At 41.0% G+C, this 17,169-nt stretch overlaps 1 protein-coding gene across 1 annotated transcript; it reads left to right on the top strand.

Annotated features, from left to right (window-relative positions):
• Positions 1–6,873: 6,873 nt before the first annotated feature.
• Positions 6,874–9,639, top strand: LOC130254872 (D(1) dopamine receptor-like). The gene has a single exon (XM_056494922.1). It carries the CDS (start codon positions 6,887–6,889, stop codon positions 8,231–8,233), a length of 1,347 nt encoding a protein of 448 aa, XP_056350897.1. The 5' UTR covers positions 6,874–6,886; the 3' UTR covers positions 8,234–9,639.
• The last annotated feature ends 7,530 nt before the right edge of the window (positions 9,640–17,169 follow it).

Below are 17,169 nucleotides of genomic sequence, written 5' to 3'. Positions count from 1 at the left end.
CTGAATTATTCTATAAAGTTTCTCATGTTATGCTCATCAGTGAAGTGTCCCAACCAGCACTGCTGTAAATGGAGCTATTAGATGGCTGTGGCTGAGCAGTGTGACAGTGGGACACTTCCCATTTTTCACTTCTAAGGGCATCATTTATTTTATCCTGACTCAGTCTTAAAAATCAATCATATATCCTACCTCTATTTCTCTGTGTAATTGTTTCCATAGATGGAGCATCAAGGAAGAACTGAAAAAGACCTTTCCACAGTCTAAAGAGGAGTGTCTCAAGGAAAGTACCTATCATGCAATCAAGCTATAGCCAGTGCAACTGATATTTGGCACGTTCTACCACAGGAAAAGAAGCATATACTACAGACAAGGGCTTTTGTTTATCTGGTTTTTATTCAAACATGAATTTGCTCAGCCTTTGCTAGAGAAGGAACATGAGGCGCTAGGTGGCAAAGTGTATGAGCTGTTGGAACTTCTGGGGCAAAACTGTAATCAAGAGATTTGGATTTGCTTCTGACCAGGGATAATTTCCAAGTAGTTTTTAGTGATCTTTACTGTGAGCATTTTCTGTGGCCTTTACCAGCAAGAAGTCTGGGGAAACCCAGATTAATTTGCATATTAAGAACAAGAATTGAATTTGAATCAATTTCCAAAGTAGTAAGGGTAGGCTGTGGAACCTTAGCTGTTGTGCCTACAAGTCTGGAATTATCCTTGAGCATCAATGCCCAGTTAATTTGCATGCTGTGGTCCAGCCATGAGCTTGCAGTAAGTGGGTAAATCAGGCTTGCCGTTATGGGCTCACACCCTAACTTTGGTAACAGAAAATTTGTGCTGTCAAATGAGTGAGAAGAATCCAAAGATTGCTTTAAAATATGTGTTGGATAGATTATAGGGTTGTGGAATCTTCAGAGGAAGAGGAGCGAATATAGGGTTGTGAAGCCTTCAAAAGGCTTTTATCTGCCTCCTGGCATCACTTCTGCCTTGCTGATATTCTCTGTACTGAACCACTGCTAATCCTCAAACACAAGTTTTCCAAGCACCAAGCCTTACTAGTGGCAGGATCTTCCCTTGAGGAAGCAATTGTGCTTCATGTCCCTGTAGTGTGGCTGTGCAGCCCAACCAGTTCTGATAACTCATAACAAGGTGAGACACTGAAATAGTCCTTATGAAGCACTGAAATTCAGCCTACCAAGTACCCAGGTGCTAGAAAGTTTGCCAGCTTGCTCATAGGCTCTGTCACTAAATCTCTGAAATAAATGAACACAAAACAAGAAACAGTGCTGTGGCTGTCTGAAATTCTTTAAAGCCAAATCATGTTGATTGGAGATTAAATTTGACTTCTAAATTCTAAGTGCTGGGCACTGCCTGATGTAGACAGAAAATCCATTTGCAGTCTGTCCTTTGAAACTAGTGCACATCATCTCTCAAAAATTATTTATACATTGTGGGGATATGGGCAAAAAAGTAAGGAAAATGCACATTTATTTTTAATTAATTAAAATTCACATGCCCTGAAGCAAAGCAAAGACATAATTTTTCTGCTATATTGGAAATATATCGTCATAACTAGAGACAAAATAATTTCTACAGGGATCTAAGTACAATTTGGAAACAGTTCTGCCAGTTCAGACAGTTGGTAAGAGTGAATTTCAAGAATCTTTCATTCTTCAAGATCCGTGTATGCCTCTATTAGAAACATGGGATGGACCAGATCTTTTAATCTTAATTTTAAAGCTGGTTTTATAAATGCAATAACAGTCAGTTATAAAAGTATACAGAGATAGTATTTTGAAATGGTGAACACCATTCACATCATCTTGGTTACCTTAACCTAGGTTAAACATTAGTTAAAATAATGTAGGTATGGATTACTATAGCAATGTCATGTATTTTGCATTTCTCTTTAGTCTTGGGAAGGGGAATATTTTCCTTATGTCAATTGTAAACTGGAGGACATGATGGGAAGACAGCTACTTTTGCTCTAATCTTTTCAGTAATGAAAACAAAGCTTTCTCTCAAATTGACGAGTATCTGTAAGAAAAATCAGAGCAATCCTATAATTTTAAAAGTGTAACAGTCATGTTATCCAGGTGGTATACCAAAGAACTCTGAAAGCACTTACAAACTAAGTACTTAGGTGCTAGAAAACATATGTGCTTTCATGTGAGACTTGAAGGGTAAAAACAGTGCAACTTCCCTTAACCTCTCTAGGAAATCAGTTCAGCTGCTTGATGGTCCAGCCAGCAAGAGGTGGCATCTTCACAGCTGAGTACCCCTTGTGCTCTGACACCAGTTAGTGTTGTGGGAAAGCCATTTACCTACAGTTTTTGTTCTCCTAATACCCTTACAAGGGAATCCTAATTGCAATGACAGTCTCTCCAAATTAGGTCATAGAAAGCATCACAGCACCCCTACAGACTGGAATTCATAAGCTCTCATACAGTAATACTTGGCTTCCCAAAAAGTGAATTTGATATCTCTGGCCTTTCTATTTGGAAGAGAAGCCAGGCCCTTTTCCCAGAAGAGTAATTTGGTTGGATATTACATAATTTTTATTCATCCTTACTTAACTTTAAAGGTATTCCAAACTCAAAAACTGATTTGCTAAAATTCATGGTTAAACAATTGAAAGAACCATATTAACTTCAAAATATGTGAAGAGCTACAGAGTGGACTCTGTGTTGGATGACATAAATTCAAATTATTTCTCTTAAGTCTGAGCAGACTAAATATGCTTCTGATACTTAGCTGTCAATTTAGTTATTCTTCCTCTAACTTCTCTAGACAGTCTCTAAAACAAGTAACTATTCATCAGCTTCCAGTTCACTCATACAGCTAATCCTTATCTCTGTAATAAACTACCATTTTCAGCAGTAAATGCTGGATCCCCTATACAAATAGGCTAGCATAGTCTCAGTATATGATCAAGTTCACAAAACTCACATAGCATTGAAAGCATGAATATAATATATAAGGCCAAGATTATAAGTGTACAAACACACATATATGTACAAAAATATTCTTTAGCTATGCAGAGATGAATAGATGGATAGACAGATAATCATACTGGTTTCAGATGTAACATTATTGCCTTCAATGACTTTTTTTTCCAAGACTTTTAAAATCAGTTCCCAGTGGGCTATAAAGTCACCAGAGCCAATCACAAACCCCAGTTTATTCTGATTCACCTGCTATCAATGGCTTTTCAGACTGCAAGGAAGACAACTTAGCCACAGCATCATTTTATCAGTACCTCAATACATTTTACAGAGTGAGACCACATACTAAAAACTGACACCACTTCCCAAAATTTGTTATAATAATCCTCCCCCTTTTGGACAAGATCTCGAAATTGAATTAACTATTTAATTAAACACTGTTGGTCTTACATCCACTTAACAAAGCAGAAATGCTGACACTGGATCAATGTGGCTGCAACCTCCAGCCACTGTCTGTATGAGCACACACCATCAGTGGCACTTGGCACTGGCACTGCTCACAGCTCCCAGCACAGAGCAGCCCCTGCCATTCACCTGCTGCAGGCTCATTGTCCCCAGCCAGCTGTGACACCACAGCACAGGACATGACAATGGCAGTGCCCTTCCAGGGGGCACCTTGAGCCTTGGGTTGGATTATCATGTCCTGTTTGAGCACTGAGTTTTAACCTGCCTCAATTGTCCAGCTGGCACATCAGTGGGCTGGATTGAGGCATGAGCTCCAAATGCACTCATAGTAAACAGTTAAAGGCTCAGTTTTAATTTATTAATCTTTTCTTAATCATATAAAACATGTGAGCACTTAGTCTAGGATGACATCATTTTACAAGGAAGAACAAAGACAAGGAGAAAGAAAGGGTAAGGAGAAGGAAACTGATTTGGATTCTTATTTAAATTTCTTCTTGGAGAGAGAGAGATTTTAAATGCAGTGATTGCATTTAAAAAACATACAACATCAAGCCATTATATACATGTGTTAACATCTCTGGATAAGTTTATATTTTTCAAAGATGGAACAAGGTTGCAAATTTTCTGAAGTCACTGAGAGGCTGATTTATCCATTCCAGGGTTTATCCATTCCATTATCAGGGGTTTTTTTTCCATTATTTTGCTCAGAACTTTCCTATTCTATCCCAAGTAAGATAAATTCAAGAAATTTATTAATTTCTTAATTAAGAGTTAAGATCAAAGCTTACAGCATTTGCAACTCACTTCACACAGTGATTTTCACAGTGTTGTGTTTTCCCCTGTGTTTTTCTTTCCTCCCTCTCCCATAAGCTTACACTTCACTCTTTCAGGCCCAATATAGGAATAAAAGCAGGGCAATGCTTCTATTTCTGTCTTTGCCACTGACTCACTGTATAGTTTCTTAAGCATTTACATATTCCACTTGGATCCTCTGGTATCTAAGAAGAGGAATGTGTCTGTTGATGTTTTCCTTATGGTAAGAGCATTCACAATGTCTCTGCACAGATTCTACTGTGTTTAGTGAGGGTTGAGTCCACACTACAATCTTCCTATCAGTGAGGATATTAGTAAGGGCTCTGACTTCAACCTAGATCCCTGCTTTAATTACAATGAGAAGTTTATTTTTTGAGATTGATCAGTCAGATTTTACTTCAATCAACAGTCACAAAATTTTGAGGTAGGGCACTCATAGATATGCACATAAAACAGCATCATCATATACACTCTCCTTTATAAAGCATGCTAAAAAGGATCCAGAGATATTCACAGAGCATAATGTGATCCTGGGAACAGGAGACACACGGGGTTATTTTAATATGGAGAATGCTGGCTACCTTGTGCTGCAGAGCCCTGCAGCACTACTGTCTGCTGAACATGCAAAAGCACTGCTCTTTCCTTTTCAGCACTATATTGCCTTAAGTCCAGCTACTGTCCCACTTACAATCCTTCACAAATATATTCTGTCCTTTGTGGTCATTTTATTGATTGCTAAATAAAAGTAAATGTATCAAGTCAAATTAGCAAGCGTGTAGATAATTCTCACAAACTAAGATTTAGTCCTTACTATTGGAATGAACATCAGAGACCAACTGTGGTTTGCAAATGTTGGCAAAATCCACCAGTGTGGAGCTACAGATAGCTCCAAATAAGACAAAAGTGAAGTTGGTTCTTACATGCCAGCCTATGTTATTTTTATAGCTCCTACTGTTTTAGCAAAGTATATATTTAATTAGAGAAGATTCTCTAGCAATGGTTTGAATTATGAGTTAGTCTTACAGATAAACAGATTAAGAAGAAATGTATCCCAATTTTCATTATCATAGCAGGAATAACACAGTGGGCTGCTTAATGAAGACTCTCATGTTCAAGGCACAAAGAAAATAGGATCTTAAAAAAAAACCAGGACCAAATGTTAACAATCTGTTATGAAATGGTACAACCCAGCTAGTTTAGTTTAAATATCCTGATTTTTTAACAGGGTAAGCTGCTAGCTATGCTGTTGAAGATTTATTTTAAAAATTTTCTCTCTCTCTACTAATTACCAGAAATATCATAAGAGTACAATGGAAATCAGATACTTACTGCTTGGAAATTATTTGTATTGGAACTAGTGTCTGGAATAGTTTTAATTAAGAGGCAAAGAAATAAAAAAAATACATAATGTAAAAATAAATACCTGCTTTCCATGTTAATTAATACATTAATTAATATTGTCTATTCATGTCCTAATCTGTTTTTTCTCATGACAACATTTACCATACAAATTCTTTGAAAATGAAGGTTTATACTGTATTGGCATTAGGGTACTTTATTGAATGTAGGCTGTAAATATGTGCAGTAATTATATACACTTATATAACGATATGCATATTATTATAATTACAAATATTGACTGTTGAAATACATCAGAAGACACCTTTGGCTGAAAAATAAAGAGGCAGGTGCTGTGAACAACTTATTGCCAAAAAGCAGCAGATCCAAACTAGAGATCTCAGGTTTCTGTGCTCTTGGTTTCATTACATAAAACTTCAAAACAAAAAATTAACAGATCAATACTATTTTGGTGAAAACAGGCTCTGTCAGCCAGATTTGAGCGCATTCCCAGTGTACATAAACAGACATGAAGCGACATCCTGCTCGCTGACCAAGCTGAGATGTGATCGCGGTCCCCAAAAGGAGACGCCTGGAAAGCGCCAGGTCCTGCCCCGCCCGTGGCACTGGACACGTGCAGGCTGAGGGCTGGGAAAGGGCTGCGGAGGAATCCCGGGGCGATGCTGGGAGAGAATCCCGGGGCGATGCTGGGGGAGAATCCCGGGGCGATGCTGGGGGAGAATCCCGGGGCGATGCTGCGGGGAATCCCGGGGCGATGCTGGGAGAGAATCCCGGGGCGATGCTGGGGGAGAATCCCGGGGCGATGCTGGGGGGAATCCCGGGGCGATGCTGCGGGGGAATCCCGGGGCGATGCTGCGGGGGAATCCCGGGGCGATGCTGCGGGGGAATGCCGGGGCGATGCTGCGTGGGAATGCCGGGGCGATGCTGCGGGGGAATCCCGGGGCGATGCTGGGGTAGCGCTCCCCGGGCGCGGCTGGGCAGAGCTCGGTCCCTGCGCGGGGCCGCACCGCGGGCTCTCGGCACCGCCCGGCGCCGCTCCCGCCCCGTCCCGGCGCCGCGGGGGACCCAGCGCGGGGCTGTGCCGGCGGCACCGCCGTCCCTCGGCAGCCGGGAGGCGAGCGGCGAGGCCCCGGCCATGGGCGGGTGAGTAGCCCGGGGCAGCCCGAGCCGCACGGAGGGCGGCGGGCGGAGATGCCCCCGCGGGCGGCGCTGGCCCAGGAAGGTGCCGCTGCCCCGGGAAGGTCCCGCCGCCGCCTCGGGCGCTGTCCCGCCGGCAGGAGTGGCCGGGGGAGCCCGGGGCAGCGGCCCCGATGGGCAGCACAGCGCTGGAGGGCGGCCCGCGGGGGCTGCGGGCACTGACCGGGTGCCTGCTGGGCGCCCTGGTGCTGGGCACACTGCTGGGCAATGCGCTTGTGTGCCTCGCCGTCCTGCGCTTCCGCCACCTCCGCAACAAGGTCACCAACTCGTTCGTGCTGTCGCTGGCCGTCTCGGACCTCTGCGTGGCCGTCCTGGTGATGCCCTGGAAGGCGGTCACTGAGGTGGCTGGAGGCTCCTGGCTCTTCGGCAGCCACTTTTGTGACACCTGGGTGGCCTTCGACATCATGTGCTCCACCGCCTCCATCCTCCACCTCTGCATCATCAGCCTGGACCGGTACTGGGCTATCGCCAGCCCCTTCCGCTACGAGCGCAGGATGACGCAGCGCCTTGCTTGTGCCATGATAGCCCTGGCCTGGGCTCTCTCCATCCTCATCTCCTTCATCCCGGTGCAGCTACGCTGGCATAAAGCCAAGGACACTAGAGATCCAGGCTCCTGGCTGCCTGGGACACCCCGCTGTGATGTCAGGTTGAACCGTGCTTATGCCATCACCTCCTCCCTTATCAGCTTCTACATCCCCGTGGCCATCATGATCATCACCTATAGCAGGATCTGCAGAATTGCCCAGGCCCAGATCCGCCGCATCTCCACCCTTGAGAGGGCAGGGGGGCAGTGGCCAGTTGCTGGCAGGGAGCCCAGCTCCTCTCTGCGGAGCTCCTTGCACAAGGAGACCAGGGTGCTGCAGACCCTTTCCATCATAATGGGAGTCTTTGTTTGCTGCTGGCTGCCCTTCTTCCTGCTGAACTGCCTGCTGCCTTTCTGCCAGCCCAGCCTCGAGGGACACCCTGAGGGACAGTCACTCTGCATTGGCCAAACCACCTTCAACGTCTTTGTGTGGTTTGGCTGGGCCAACTCTTCAGTAAATCCAGTCATCTATGCTTTCAATGCAGACTTCAGGAGGGCTTTCAGCAACCTCTTGGGCTGCCGGTGCTGCTGCTGTGGCACACCCAAATCCCCTGTGGAGAGGGTCAACTTCAGCAATGAGCTGGTTTCCTATCACCGTGACACCACCTGCCAGAGGGAAGGAGCTGTCCCATCACTGGTACCTCCTGCTGCCATCACTGCCTGGGTGCAGCCCGTGCCCCGTGCCATAAGCCTCCAGGGAGAGGACAGCAGTGAGGAGATGTCTATGGAGAAGAGGGTTGTGGCTTCTCAGACACAGACTGCCCCTGGCAGCAGCCCCAAGAGTTGTCAAGTGCCAGCTATCTTGCAATTGGATTGCAAGGCAAAGCCATCCCTGGAAGCTGTTGCATGCTCTACAGACAGGACTTGGTCAGTGTGAGGGATCCCACTGTCTTGTTTCAGAGGGATGAGTGATTAAACACTTCTCACACACAGCCACCACACAGGGAGAGTTCTCCCTGTCTCCATCTAAGTTCCCCAGCAACAAAAGTCCCAATCCAGAGGGATGGGAAAGCACTGCTCTTGCCACAGAAGGGTGATAGGCATATGGAGTCCATTCCAAAGGCACATAGCAGCCACACATCAACCTCTCCCTATTGTCACCTTCACCCCTACTCTCACAGTCATTATACATCTTCCATGCATTTGTTCACCCCCATTCTGCAATCACATTTGAGGTATGTATTAAGAATAGTGAGGTAATCAGATCAAAGTAAAAACAACTCATAGTTCAGGCAGCCTATCCCTCCAGAAAGTAGAAATATATGATGATCCACAAAATAATGTGACCAGGTCGTCTCTGTCAACCCATTTCACTACTTGCAAACATGAAGAGCAACAAAAGGCAGAGCAAATAGGTGTTGGATGGCTTGCAGGAAAGACAATACTGGGAAAACTTTATGATGATTCCTGTGTGTGTAGAAGGGTCCAGCAGATATTAAGGCAATACAGTGGCATCTCATCTGTTTCTCTGTCCACTATTTAAAGTTTCTGCTGCTGACTGTTTAATACTGTGCTCCACTAACCACCATCCTTACCCCATTTTTTCTGTCCCTCACCTATGATGGATTTGCTTTGATTTATCTCAGGAAGATGATGAAGATGTAACTGTCCAGAAGGAGACATTAAGAATGCTTACAACTGAAGAGTTCTCTTGGGCATTGTCTCATGGATGGCACAGATGATAGTTTTCAGAACAGTGATCTGTGCTGAAAGGACAGCAACAGAAAAGAGACTCTTCTCCCAGTGATCCTGCTTCCTGTGATTTTAAACCGTGTGTAGTCCTTAAGTCCCTGTATGCATTTTCCCCATCATTAATTCTTATGAGAAAATATGCTCTTGCTGTCCTGCTCTCTTCAGGAATATATCCTTGGGGAATACTTGGGTGTGACTGCAATCTGTTCGTGGGCTACACTGGCAGGACAAGAGGTAATAGGCTGTAAGGCAGACCAAGGCAAGAATTTGGAAAAACTGTCTAAGAATAAGGATAATTAAGCACTGGAGTAGATGGCCCAGGCAAATTGTGACATTTCTCTAGTGAAATGACTGTAAGCTTCTGTCACATATGACAGTGACAATGCTGATCCTGTCTTGGGGCAGAGGCACAGAGTAATGGTCTGGAGATAATCTCTAGTCTTGCTCCACTATGACAACATCTCCTTAAGAAGCATTGAACTTAAGATGTTTGGCTGTGGGTTTTTTTTTCATGCAACTACCCTTAGATATTTTCTTGAAGGCAAAAAAAAAATACAGATAAGAACTTTGAGATGCCATTGGTATACTTCCTTTCTTTTAGTGATTATCCGTGCTTCTGAGCATTTAACAACAATCATTCAGCATAATTAATGCCTCCTCTGGAGAGCAACCCTGAAATAAACCTGGTGCTACCTTAAGAAAGATATAAGGTGTTTTTTTGTTTTGATTCCCATTGATTAGTTTCTAGGTGATCATATATGAACTGTACATGGATTCAGATGTTGGTGAGATACAGATAAATCTGACAAAATACTGCCCTGAAGTGTGACTCCCCCACTGCCTGCTGCCCTTCTGTTTCTGTTGCACGAGCTTCAGCTGGCTCCATCCCTCAGAGAGTGAACTGTCCCTGCCCACACATCTTCCAGCTCATGGGCCAGCATCTTCTGGAATTCGAGGCCACACATGAAATTATTATGAACATGAGATTACTATTTTTTTAAGTATGTGTATAGTCTCATTATTAATGATAAAATTAATTAATGGAAGAGAAATATTCACCTTCTCACAAGATTTGCCCTGCTATGGGGGCTGTCTTGCCCATGAATTAGGCTGGATTTACTATTTAGGGTGATGATGAAAATGGTGAAGGGCAGAGGGGGTAGCAGAAATTAAACAATGGATATAATTGAATAATGTTTTCTCTTAAGAACAATCAAAAATGCAAGGCAGCTTCAATCTATGAACCTATATTTGTGTTGAAAATGGAAAAAGCTATTTGTGTCAGTGCTTGTGGCTATAGTTTAAATATGCTTCATTAATAGGTCAGATTGTACCTGAAAATAAATGTACATTTTCCTGAAGAAAAATTCCTGGTCTTTACTGCAGCTTTTTAAAGTAACAATTTGAAATTGGTTTTTGTAAGTGATGCTGGAAATAACTGTTTGTTGCTAATTGCTAATGGTTATTACTGATATGCAGATGATACACATTACAGTAGTTTACAGTTGTAAGGTCTGCAGCAGTAACTGTAGTGTAATGATCAAGACTGCAATAAATTTCAGAAATTGCATGTTATCAACTCTTTATTTTCATTTTCAGTAGCATATTATTGAAGGTACTTCATATGAAACCACACCACATAGCTATTCAGACTACATCTACTATTGATGATTTAATAACACAAATATTGATACTCCATGTAGTTTTATTTTCCTGGACTGGGAAGCATTCTACAGATCAACCACTTCTGTGAATAATAGATGAGCAAGACTTATTTTTCCTAGTAACTTTTTGCTATTAACTGATTAACTGTGATTTCTGACTGACATTTTTCCCATGACAGGGCAAACTGCTGTTTTAGATTACACAAAATTCAGTTAATATTGTTAGGTTCAAGTGTGATAAGAGACATTAAAATTATTACAATAACCCAAGGTTTACTTCAGAAGAAATTGAGAGGCAAAATTATTTCCTGTTTACACTATTGCAGCCATTCAAAAGAAATATCTTTCAAAGCAAAAACTTGGTAGGGCTTTGCTATCTATTTCTGTGTCACACTTTCTTGACTTGGCAGGGCAAAATAAATCACAAACAGTAAAGTTTTGACTTTTTTTAGGGAGATCTATGACTATTCCTTAAATGCACTCTTTATAACTCAGATCACCAAATCCAGATATCTCTTTATGGGTTCACCACAGTATATGGGAAGTATTTCACTGACTAGAAGCAGTTCACTTCCATACCTGATGGCACCTCATTTACCATACCATTAACATCACAGTGACCTAAAAATAGCTTTTAAATAGCCCTGGTGTCAAAAGAGTGCAACCTCACAGATACCTTTTTGAAACACTCTTATTAGCCTGTGCCTAAATGTCTGAATCAAAGCCCAGTTCAGTGCAGCAAAGTGCAGGTGGTGGGGTTTACAATGTATACCAAATGCCTCTTCTGTTCCAAATGCCTCTTCTGTTCAAGTAATTCCCATTCTCTTTCCTTCTGTCAGTCTACAAAGTTCTCAACCAGCTGCAGGTCTTGTTTCTTTATGATATAATTGAGATAAATACAAAATTCTTGTGGTCATACAAAAGTTTAAGTAGCTGAATTTATGGTTATGTGCAACTTCAGCAAATGAAGAATCCAGTGGAAATATCAATGTAAGGAAAACAAAATCACACCTCAGTTGTATCACACCTCCATTTTTTCCCTATCAGATGCCTTAACATTTCAGTTAAACTTTCTGTGAGAAACAGCTGAACTAGGTTGCAGAGAGAGAAACCTGTTTCACAACTTGGTTGTCAGAAGCATCTGTTGCTGCTTTGCTTTTGCCAAAATCATGCCTCTTGTTTCAAATGAGGCACCTACACACACCATATTAAGCATACTTCAATCACTTGAATATCAGTAATAATTCTTTATGAAAAAGTCTTTATTCTCCATAAACTGCTTTTTCCCTTTAACTTGGGAGGTTAAAGTGCCTTTCTGGACATTACCCACTACCAGTCCAGTGCCCCTGGACTCTGATGTACCTCAGTGGTTTCATCACTATGGTTGTAGACTCCCACCACATAATTAAATGAATGAAAATGCTAGAGAAAATGTAGGTTTATCTTCACCAACAAGAGGAGAATTTCATCTTGAGACAGTTTTAGTTTACTTTAGGTAGTGAGATCTCATTTGTAAAATTTGCAGAAACTGTTGCTAGGTTCCCTTTTTTCTTTAAAGAAAATTTTCATAGAGCTTTCTGCAGTTCAACATTTTAATAGATTTTTAACTGATTAAATTCATCTTTTCTCCCACCCTCAGTGAGAACACATCACTTCATTTTACTCTTTTCATATTTAAATCTGAGCTGGCTGAATGGAATCTATACACACTATTTCATGTTCTCACATCTTGTGATGACTTTTGCATGAGACATGTGAGTAAATTCTGAGCTGCCATTACAGTCAGGGGAAGTCTAGGCCAAAAAGTCAAATGTGTCTAGAGCAATTCACTGAACCAAGTGAAGATACCTTCTTCAGGGTGATAGGAAAACTGGCTGGACTGACTAGCTGACAGGGAGAAATGCCAGTGATGCAGGATAGCATGAGAAAGGGAATTACAAGATCCAGTGTGCAAACAAACTAGTTGCAATTTTTTGCTGTTGGTAACAAAGCTGAACCAGTTAGAGATTTTAAATCAATGAGTGAATAAAATAACACAGAATATAGAATATTTACTAATGCTCAAGTTGATAACCTAATCATCAGAGATGACATCATGACATGTTCTTGGTGCACATTTGCTAACAGAAGGAGAGAAATACATAAAAGACCTGAGTTTCAAGAGATGAAATTGGTAATTAGACACTGCCTCTTATGTTTTGGGTTATAGCAGAATACTAGAACTGCCAAACCACATTGTGACAATCAATTAACATATAGTGGTGATTAATAACCCTAATTTCCACTCTCAGAATATTTATCTGGTAGTACCAGTGCATCCAAGTACCAGTTTCACCAGATTGACACTTCCTTGGTGTGCCTACAGTTTTTAAACTCTTCAAGGGTTTAAAGCCCCAAACACCTGTTACCATCACAGGTAACATACAGGGCATTTCCCTATTACTGGGAACAACAGGGCTCTGGGGACTTGGCAGTTCACTGGCTTCTTTCAAGAAAGGGGTTAGAGTTTCACTGTATTGCTGACAGCTTGTGCTACTGAAGAAGTACAAAGTAGTTTGAAAGATGTTTGTAGTGGAAGCCATTTCCTTGAAGTGTGTTAAAAGTTATTCTGATGGTCCTTAGAGGCATCACCTCAGCACAGATGGGGTGAGTCCAGGGACAGGGGAATAGAGATAAAACATGATGCCTTTTGTGCTGAGCTGATATCTGACAATTCAAACTGATTTTATTTGCAGCACAGGTCACTGCACTCACTACTACCATCACTTTTGGTTCCAGATATTGCACAACAGTTGCTTATCTGAATATATACTACATTTTTTACAGGAGCAGCATTTTATTTTGTTTCTGAATAACCCCCTTTGTGAATTTAAGCCTAACTTTCAGTGACAGGCAAGCTAGACAGGCACAAAATTTGAACTGCAAATTCTTTGTTGGGCTTTGACTGTTGTTCAGTATGCCTTACTTTATAAAGCTGAAATGTGTAATTTTGGGGTGGTGCAAGCTGAGCTCAAACAATGCCTCAAGTCATATGTCTCCAAATATATATTTTCTCTTTAAGTGTTGCTCCAACATTCCTGCTCCCCTGCAGTCCAGTCATGAGAGTCATTCCTAGGAAACACATTGACAGAAAATGAAGGAAATCTATACCCAGTATTAAAAAAAAACCAAAAAACCCAAACCAAACCAACTAACAAACAAACAAACAAACAAGACCAAACAAAACCTGGAAAAACCCCACATTGGATGCAGAATAGTAGTACAGGGGAAAATTTTCACATAATTTAATTCCATTGATTATTGACCCTAATGGTTCTGCATTACTTAGAAAAATCATAATTTCCTTTAAAGAAATGCTCATTGCTGTCTCTGAGCCTCAGCTATAAAAGTGTTTGCAATTAAACAGGTACTTTTTAGCATTATATGCTGACTTACACTATGCTTGTTGCTACAACAAAGACTAATGTATTTCTCACTTCTTCAAACTGACCATAGGCTGACCAGCCATAAGTTCTATGAACATTTTTGACATTCTAATGGAGTCCTCTGTGTAGTACTAGCTGAGTAAATTCCTTCTGTGATTTTCTTCACTGTTATTTTAAATGTGCTTAAAGAACAGAAAATGTAAAGCTGAAGTTCAGCCTTTCACAAGACTTAGAGTTTTGATCAGCTGATAGGAAAGCCTGGAGTTGTAGGGGTGCTCTTGCAGCTCCCATACCCAGCTCAACAAGGGCCATTGTCAACACTGAGGTCAGTTCATTCATTGCACTGTGAAGAATGAAGGTAGGAAATAGTGGTCATGTGAGTTCTCTGCTAATGGGGACAACAATGGCTCTTTGATAAACATTTGAGAAGAAGAAATTAAAAAGCTTTCTAAGTTTGTTTATGAAGGTAAAGAATTAGCATGGCAATCTTTAAGGCAGCACACTCACAGTGGAAAACACTGCAGAAGAGAACATTTAAGAGGTGGCCTCCTAAATATGAAAATAACATGCTTTATAAAATAGCATATAGTTATGCATGTCTAATCAGAAAGACAACAGTCTGAGTTGAGAATGCACAAGTCAGCTAAAGAAAGGAATATATACATGGTGCAAAGAACAAAGTGGTTCCTGTGGAGCAAAGGAACCACTACCAAAAACTCAGTTCTCTAAGATTTCCTGACCTGGGTGGAAGCACAGCCTTGGAGAACACAAGGCAAATGACTCAGACCAGCTCTTGGAAAAACCTGCAGGCAATGCAAGACAGAAAAGATGGTGGAAACATATGTAGGACATTTTCTGTTAAAGCAAATGAATTGAGGAGAAAATGTATTCTGGGATAATTCTGAAGAACTGCAATGCCCTTGTTTCCAAGAGAAACTCAGCAGCAGCACGATCTGTTGACTGAAGGGTGGGCATATGGATAATTTCAAATCAATTCTTCATCATAAAAAATTGATTTATACATCTCCTGATCAATACTATGCAGTTTCTTTAAGTTTTCTATAATTTTGCAAAAAACTACGACCTCTTGAACAAAGGGTTGGGTTGAATTTCAGTGGCACTTTATTGTCAGGGAAAGAAAGAAGCATCATAAAAACATGTCAAAAACCTGGACAGAGGCATCAGTCTGACTGTAGAGAAGTGCTTTAAACAACTGTAGAGAAGTGCTTTAAACAGGATCTAGAAGGTAATTGAGAAGGTCAGTCTATCTCCCTGCAGACACATTAAACATGATGTTATTCTCTTGAGCCAGTACCAAGAAATTGGAAGACTGATAGCTCAAACAAGAAGGTTAAACACAGTTATGGTCTTGTATATTTAAAACAATTTCAGTTTATGAACCATAAACAATGTTTACATTACCAACTTCTCTGAAAAGGAATTTATAATGACAGGGCTGGAAACTGTGACTACTTTCCACTTGTAAAGCAAAACTCTTCTGAAATCATTGTAGTTGTTGCTACAATCCTAGAGGTTAGAATAAGAGAAATAAGTATTTTTCTTCATAGTGACTAGAGTTTTCATAAAATACAAATGTTTGATACAAATGATTGATACAACTGAATTTTCAACGATCAAAACCCTGAAGTCAAAGCTCTAACACAGTTTCCTGTGCAGTATCTTCCAAGCCAGCAAAGTGGCCTATAAACAGAATATAAACAGGTTTTTCAGTTCAGAGTTAAAATCTAGCAGCATAATTTATTCATTGACCAATGAAAAGTGTCATTAAGGCTATGATCTGTACTTCTGAAATAAAAAGATGCATAAGGAGACAGCTTTAATCAGTGATTAAATTCTTAACATTTGCCTTCTCAGTTCTTTGTTAGGTTAACAAGCCCCTTGTTTAAATTGCCTCATCATAAATCAAGTTTTCTATGTCTGTGATACTCTCATTGCTCTTTTACAGACTCAGTTCATTGATCTTCATCTTTTTTTTGAAGAGGAATGCTTAAACTGGATACAATGATACATCCAGATTACATCCCAGATGGTACATCTGTAACTGCTCCCAGCCTAGTCTCATTGCAGAGCTCTCATGATAAAGCACACTCCTTATTCCATTTGCTGAGATGGACAGGCCCATTAACTCTCCAGGGGTTTGTTTCTGCAGAGGCAGGGGAAGTATCTCTGCCACAGTGCACACTAATCATGTTTTCAAAGATAACTCCATAACCAGCTACTATCAAGGCTATAAAAGTTATTCTAACACAGGGGGACAGTAGGGAAAGAGCAGTCAAAACCCAGCTAACAACACAGACCAACTAGATTTAAACTGCAAACACAGAACAACAGGATGCAGTGGTTTTAGTCATGTAAGAAAGACTTTCCCCTACTGTATCCCCCTCAAATCCAAGAGAGAAAATTGTAGCTTGTGCAAGAAAATTCAGATATATAATCAATGAGCATCGAAGACTAACACTGGCTTTACTGCAAAAGATAAGTTACAATCATGGAAGGAAATGTGTGTGCACATATGGGTATCAGGAGTAGGACAACATGGCAGAGAATATTAAGGAAGATTAGTTATTGTTATGGGTAGGCTAGAGAAATCTCATTATGGTTTATTTTCTTTCCTTAGTTCCTGAAATTTATGACTTATATGAGATTTAAAGTAAATTGTCAAAAAATATAACTGCAATGTGCTCATTAAAACACACAGTACTGTTTTCCTCCAAGGCTGATACACTTAGGATAAACTACTATAAAAAAAAAATCTCAAATATATTAGACAACTCCATTTCACACTGCATAAATGGCAGCAAGAATGTGAAAAATAGACAGATCTCAATAATAATATATAACAATTACAGGTGGTCAGAACTTAATTTGAAAGCAACTTCTACATTTGGTGAACTAATAAGCTAAGGCACATGATGTGCCATGTGCTCACTGGAGCCATAGATTTTAAAAGTCACAGTGCAATCCTTTATGATGCCTCATGGTACCCACAGCCCTCAGCCAAATGCCAGATT

Source organism: Oenanthe melanoleuca, chromosome 6, assembly GCF_029582105.1.
Source record: "Oenanthe melanoleuca isolate GR-GAL-2019-014 chromosome 6, OMel1.0, whole genome shotgun sequence".
NCBI lineage: Eukaryota > Metazoa > Chordata > Aves > Passeriformes > Muscicapidae > Oenanthe > Oenanthe melanoleuca.
Note: the sequence above shows the minus strand (reverse complement) of the source record. Positions and strands in the feature narration are given on the sequence as shown.